General features: G+C 36.9%; 1 protein-coding gene across 1 annotated transcript; it reads left to right on the top strand.

The window, feature by feature from the left end:
• Positions 1 to 3379: 3379 nt before the first annotated feature.
• On the top strand, positions 3380 to 5583 carry LOC129890614 (uncharacterized). The gene is made up of 2 exons (XM_055966133.1): positions 3380 to 3491; positions 5321 to 5583. Exons 1-2 carry the CDS (start codon positions 3380 to 3382, stop codon positions 5581 to 5583), a joined length of 375 nt encoding a protein of 124 aa, XP_055822108.1.
• The last annotated feature ends 1012 nt before the right edge of the window (positions 5584 to 6595 follow it).

The following is a 6595-nucleotide window of genomic DNA, read 5'->3' on the forward strand; positions in this document are numbered from 1 at the left end:
CACATTAACAAGAAAGTAGAACCTAGTTACATGGAAAAAACAACCACTTGATGGGATAATATAATGCAATGCAATGGCCAAATACTTAAAAGTAGAAACCTGGAAGAACCCCCGAGTCGACCGATATGATACCTTGTTCTCGTCAACATATGCTATGCAAATGAAAAATAACCCAAAATTTAGTCTACGAGTCACTTTAGAGTGATATTCTAGAGCTTATAAGAAAAGTAGTATTATTTTATTCACAATTCTTATAAAATCATGTTTTGCCCAAACTTGGGCCTTGAACGTGAAACTATCAAAAATGAGCAAAAAGTCTCTTTTAAGGCACATTTCTCCAAAACTAACATATTTCCCTTCAAAAAATGTTCCTTAAATTAAAATAATACTCCACTCTCCTGAAGCCCGACAAATAGAAAACATAGAAAAACTATTTTTAAAAAAGCATAAAAATTGGGTTTTCCTTAACCAAGAACAAGTCATGCCATATGCATATGTAATTCACATGAATGCAATCTATCCAATATCCACAAATCTCACAAAAAGCCACATCTCACAAGGACTAGGTACACACCCATCACAGAGCAATAGTACTAACCTGGAACTCTAGCCAGTCCAAGTCCAAAGCCTTAGGTACAACAGTACAACCAATAAAGTGATAAAAACCAAGGACAAACACCAAAAGTATCCAAACATTCCAAAAACACTCAAGTATACAAAAAGCTAAGTTTCAACCTAAGGAGCTAAACTCATCAAACAAATCAAAGAATCAACCTAAGCTAAGGCTTAATGGCTACATATTGATCTAAAATACCCAAAGTTGAGGGATCATGCAAACTTAAGATCACTACCTAAAACCTTCCTAATGATCATACTACTTATATATATATATATATATACAGAAACTAATAGAGCCAAGTCTCAAAGAAGAAACCTATAAGACCTTGAAGTAGAAATGTCCTAAGATGAGGTTCAAAAGATGAATTTCTTGAAAAAATTAGTTTTAGGCACCAGTTGATGACCACGAAGGCCATCACGGGTCGTATTCCTTACCATAATTTTTGGTATGCCGCCGTGGTAGAGATTCAAAAAATCAGACCCTACAAAGAAGGGTCCATGACAAGGACCACGGGCCTTGGTGAGCACCATGAGTCATGATGCCCTCCGTGGTGAGCACTATGAGTCGTGATGCTCTCTGTGGGAACCCCTCCCCTAAGACCATTAGATTTCACTCAAAGTTAGGGACCACATCCCAAACACCACGGGTTGTATTACCTTTCAGGATCATGGTGGATCTCGTGGTGGAAAGCCTTCAAAAACTCTCTTTTTATAAAATCCCAAGTCCCTCACTACGGAGGGGATCACAGGTGTCTATAACTGTCCGTGGTGATGGTCCGTCCTGGGTTGGGAAAATTTTAAAGTTGCATTTCTCTACCATTTCTTCCCACTTGAGTTAAGGTAGGCGAAGTTATTAGAATTTATCAACCTTAAGCAAGGTAACATGAGTGTGAGGGAATAAGCCCTCATGTTCACAAAGTTGTCCACGTATGCTCCTTCTTTGGTAGACGACCCTCATGCTCGATTGAGCAATTTATTTTGGAAGTCTCTGACTTGCTTATGAATAAATGCCAAACCACTATGCTCATCAAGGAGATGGATATCTCTAGGTTTATGACTTATACCGAGAAAATTGAAGAAGAGAAGATTAAAGAGAGGAATGTAAGGAAGTCCAATAGGGCTCAGTTTGAATGTTGGTTTTCTCGCAATAAATTTGGTGGAAGTAATGTTCTTTTCTGATAGAGTCAAAAAAAATCAAGGATAAGGTTCTTCAAACACTCCGGCTCCAAAACTTGAGAAGGACAAGTTGCCAAATCCTAAGGGATATGGAAGAGCTCTGGATGGTCAAGTCATTATTCCATTTAAGAAGTGTGGGAGAAACCATATGGGAGATTTCTTAGAAGTGTCGGATGTTTTCTATATGTTTGGAAAGTTGGGTCATTAGGCAAAAGAGTGTAGGAGTGGGGCTAGACCCCAGGTTCAGACTCCGACTACCAGTCATCCAGATCAACATGCTATTAATTTTGGTGGTGATCAGTGCTAAAATAGATTGGCCTTATAGACTCATTAGGAGTTAGAGGATTCCCTCAATTTTATGACTGGTGTTTTGAAAGTCTTTGACTTTGATATTTTTGCATTATTAGATCTAGGTGCTACTCTATCATTTGTTACTCCTTATCTTTTAATGAGATTCATTATTAGCCCCAAGATCTTTCTAGAACCTTTTTCAGTTTATAATTAAATTGGTGATTCAATTATGGCTAAAAGTGTTTATAGAAATTGTCCAGTTTCAGTTTTGCATAAACTCACTTTAGTTGATCTTGTAGAGCTTGAAGTGACTCATTTTGACGTTATTCTCGAATAGATTGGCCTTATGCATGTTATGCCTATGGCCTCATGCATGTTATGCCTCTATATGTTGTACAACCAATGTCGTTAAGTTTCAATTTTCTAATGAGCTCTTCCTAGAATAGAAATGTAGTAATTTCGAGTTCAAGGGTCAAATTATCTCATGCCTTAAAGCTCAAAAAATGATTTCCAAAGGTTATATCTATCATCTACTTTAGGTAAGAGATACTAATTCTGAAACTTCTACTCTTGAGTCAGTTCCTGTTGTTAATGAGTTTCTGGAAGTTTTCCCTGATGATCTCCCAGCCATTCCTTTTAAAAGAGAAATATACTTCGGTATCAATCTCCTCCTCGATACTCAGCCTATCTCTATTCCTCCTTACTAAATTGCCCTACATAGATGAATGAATTAAAGGAACAGTTGAAAGATTTGGTAGATAAGGTTTTTATATGACTGAATATCTCTCTATAGGGTGCTTTGGTTCTCTTTTTCAGAAAGAAACATGGCAGTTTTCGTACATATATTGATTATCGGCAATTGAATATGGTCAAAATTAAGAATAAGTATCCCATTCCAAGAATATATGACTTGTTCGATCAACTTCAAGGGGAAAGTTACTTTTCAAAGATTGATCTCTGATCGAGTTATCATCAAATCCGAGTAAGAGAATGTGACATTCCAAAGATGGCTTTTAGAACTCAGTATGGTCAGTTTGAATTCTTGGTTATGTCTTTTGGACTAACGAATTCTCCTACAACTTTTATGGATTTGATAAACAAGGTATTCAAGCTATATTTGGATATGTTCATTACTGTGTTCATTGATAAAATTTTGATCTACTCTCGAAGTGAGGAAGAGCATGTCGATCATTTGAGGATGTTGCAATTTCTCAAGAACCGTCAGTTGTATGCAAAGTTTAGTAAGTGTGAATTTTGGTTAAGGTCAGTAACTTTTCGTGGCCACATTAGAATAATGGTTAATCCAAAGAAGGCTGAGGCGATTAAGAATTGCCCTAAACCATTGAATCCTTCCAACATTCAAAGTTTTTTAGGTTTAGCAGGTTATTACAGACAGTTTGTGGAAGGTTTCTCTTCCATTGCATTGCCCTTAACTACTTTGACTCAAAATAATGTGAAGTTCCAATGGTCGAGGCATATAAGAAAAGCTTTCAAGAGTTGAAGGATAGGCTTACCTCCGCTCTGGTGTTGACTTTACCAGAAGGTTTTGATGGGTTTTTTTTGTATTATGATGCTTCACGGGTTAGTATTGGTTGTGTTCTAATGCAACATAGTAAATTGATAGCTTATGCTTTAAGTCAACTCAAGGCACTTGAGAAGAATTACCCAACTTAGGATTTGGAGTAGGCGGTGGTGCTATTTTGCTTTGAAGTTATGGAGACACAATCTCTATAGTATCCATGTGGATGTTTTAACCATCCAAAAGAGTTTGCAATATGTGTTCACTCAAAAGGACTTGAACCTTTGATAAATAAGATGACTAGAGTTGTTGAAAGATTATGATTTGAGTGTGCTATACCATCTAGGTAAAGCAAGTGTGGTTCACTATGCTCTTAGTAGATTATCCATGAGTAGTTTTGCTCATTTAGATTAAAAGAAGAAAGAGCTAGTTTGGGGCGTGCATAGATTAGTCCGTTTGGAAGTCCGATAGGTTGATTCTGAGGATGGTTGTCTTATTGTGCAAAATAGTTCTGTATCATCTCTTATGGAATATGTCAAGGAAAAACAAGATAGTGATTCTGCTTTGGTTGAATTGAAGAAAGTAATTGCCAAAAAAGCCATCGAGGCTTTCTCCCAAGGAGAAGATGGTGTTTTAAGATATCAAGGCTAGTTATGTGTACCTAATATTGATGGCTTGAAAGAGATGATATTAGCCGGAGCTCATTATTAGTGATATTCTATAAATCTCGATTCCACAAATATGTGTCGAGATTTGAGGGAATTGTATTTGTGGAATGATATGAAAAGGGATATTGCAGAATCTATGGATATGTTAGAGCTCGTGGCTAAGTGTCCTAATTGTCAACAAGTGAAGGTTGAGCATAAAAAACTGAAGGTTTGGCTCAAGACATTGATAATCCTACTTGGAAGTGGGATTCCTTGAATATGGACTTCATTACTTGTCTGCCCCTTAGTCGTAGGCAACATGATTCTATTTGGGTAATTGTTGAATAAATGACTAAGTTGGCTCATTTTCTTCTTATTAATACTTCACATTCAGCCGAGGACTATGCTATATTGTATATTCGAGAGTTGTTTAAGCTTCACGGTGTTCCATTTTCTATCATCTCGAATTGAGGTACTCAATTTACACCTCAGGTTTGGAGATCCTTCTAAAAGGGTTTTGGTACTCAAGTAAAGCTTAGTACAACTTTTTGACTATCATACAAATGGATAGGATGAGCGTACTATTCAAATAGTAGAGGACATGTTGAGAGCATGTGTTATTGATTTTAAGGAAAATTGGGATGATCATTTTCCATTAATAGAGTTCACCTATAATAACAGTTTTCACTCTAGTATTGAGATGGATCCATTTGAGGCCTTATTTTCTAGGAGTTTTAGGTCCCTTATTGGTTGGTTTGTAGTTTGTGAAGTTGCTTTAATAGGACCCGAGTTGGTATTTAAGGCTATGGAGAAGGTTAGACTTATTAGAGAAAGATTAAAGACAGCCCAAGGCCGATAAAAGTACTATTCATATGTGAAAAGAAGATAACTTGAATTTGAGGTTAAGATTGGGTTTACTTAAATATTTCACCCATGAAGGGTGTAATGAATTTTGGTAAGAAAGGGAAGCTAAGTCCCCGCTATGTAGGGCAATATCAAATTTTCAAATGGATTCATAAGGTGGCTTATGAGTTGTAATTGCATTCTGAGTTGGTATCGGTACATCCAGTGTTCCAGATGTCCTTATTGAGAAAGTTTGTTGGTGATCCTAACTCCATTGTACCCTTGGACAGCATAGAGGTTAAAGAGAGTCTTTCTTATGAGAAGGTTCTGGTTGAAATCTTGGACCTACAAGTTAAAAAGTATAGGAACAAGGAAATAGATTCATTTAAAGTGCTATGGAGGAACCAAGAGATTGAGTGTGCTATATGGGAAGCTGAAGCCGATAAGATATCCCGATATCCTCTTCTCTTTCCTTCCGTGCCTAGTTAAGGTATTTAGTTCCTTTATGATCTAATTATCCCAAATCATGTGTTTCAGTTGTTCTCATTGTTTCATATGCATTCATGTTCATGAAATGAGTTTTAAAGTCATATTTTAGCTCGATATTAAACATTTCATGTGTTATGTATTATTGAGATGTTTTGTATTCATATTGGTCTGTTATATTTCTTTCCTAGTACATTCATGCTAGTTTGAATCCCATTCAAGGATGAATGTTTCCAAGGAGAGATATTCTATGACCTCGGAAGTTGGAAAGTCCTATGACGAGGTTCAAAGGTTGAATTTCTAGAAAAACTTAATTTTTCACACCAAGTGGTGACCATGAAGGCCATCATGGACATATTCCTCACTACGTTTCATGGTGTTCCACTGTGGTGGATATTCAAAAACATATACCTTGCAAGGAGGGCCACGACAAAGACAATGAGCTATGGTTAGCATCACGAGCCGTGATGTCCTCCGCGGTGACCCCTCTCCTAAGACCCTCGGATTTCACTCCAAGTTAGGAACCATGTACCAACCACCATGGGCTATATTTCCATTCATAGACTGTGGTGGGTCACGTGGTGGATATTCTTCCAAAACCTCCTTTTCAAAAAATCCCAAGTCCTTCACCATAGAGGAGATCACGTACAGTGGTAATGATCCATCATGGGTTCCAGATTCAGTATAAGTTGGGGTTATCTTGGTCATTTCTCTATATTTCATTAATGAATGGTTTTTCGGACTAGATTCTTACCTATTAACTAACCTAAATTCTCTTAACCCTCCTATTCTCACCATAATTCCCTAAATCACAAAGTCTTCTCTCTTAAGTTTTCTCTCAAAGGTCTTCTTCTCCCTCAAGCAATTCAAAGGATTTCTTTAAGGTCAAGCTTCAATTCTCTTTAATTTAGGGGTCATAAAGGTCGAGATATGTGAGACTTCATCCATGGGTTCCTTTCTCCCATGGAATCCAAAGATTTTTTCTCAAAACTATCTTATGATTTCTCTAATTAAA

The sequence above is a fragment of the Solanum dulcamara genome, chromosome 5 (assembly GCF_947179165.1).
Source record: "Solanum dulcamara chromosome 5, daSolDulc1.2, whole genome shotgun sequence".
Taxonomy (NCBI): Eukaryota; Viridiplantae; Streptophyta; class Magnoliopsida; order Solanales; family Solanaceae; genus Solanum; species Solanum dulcamara.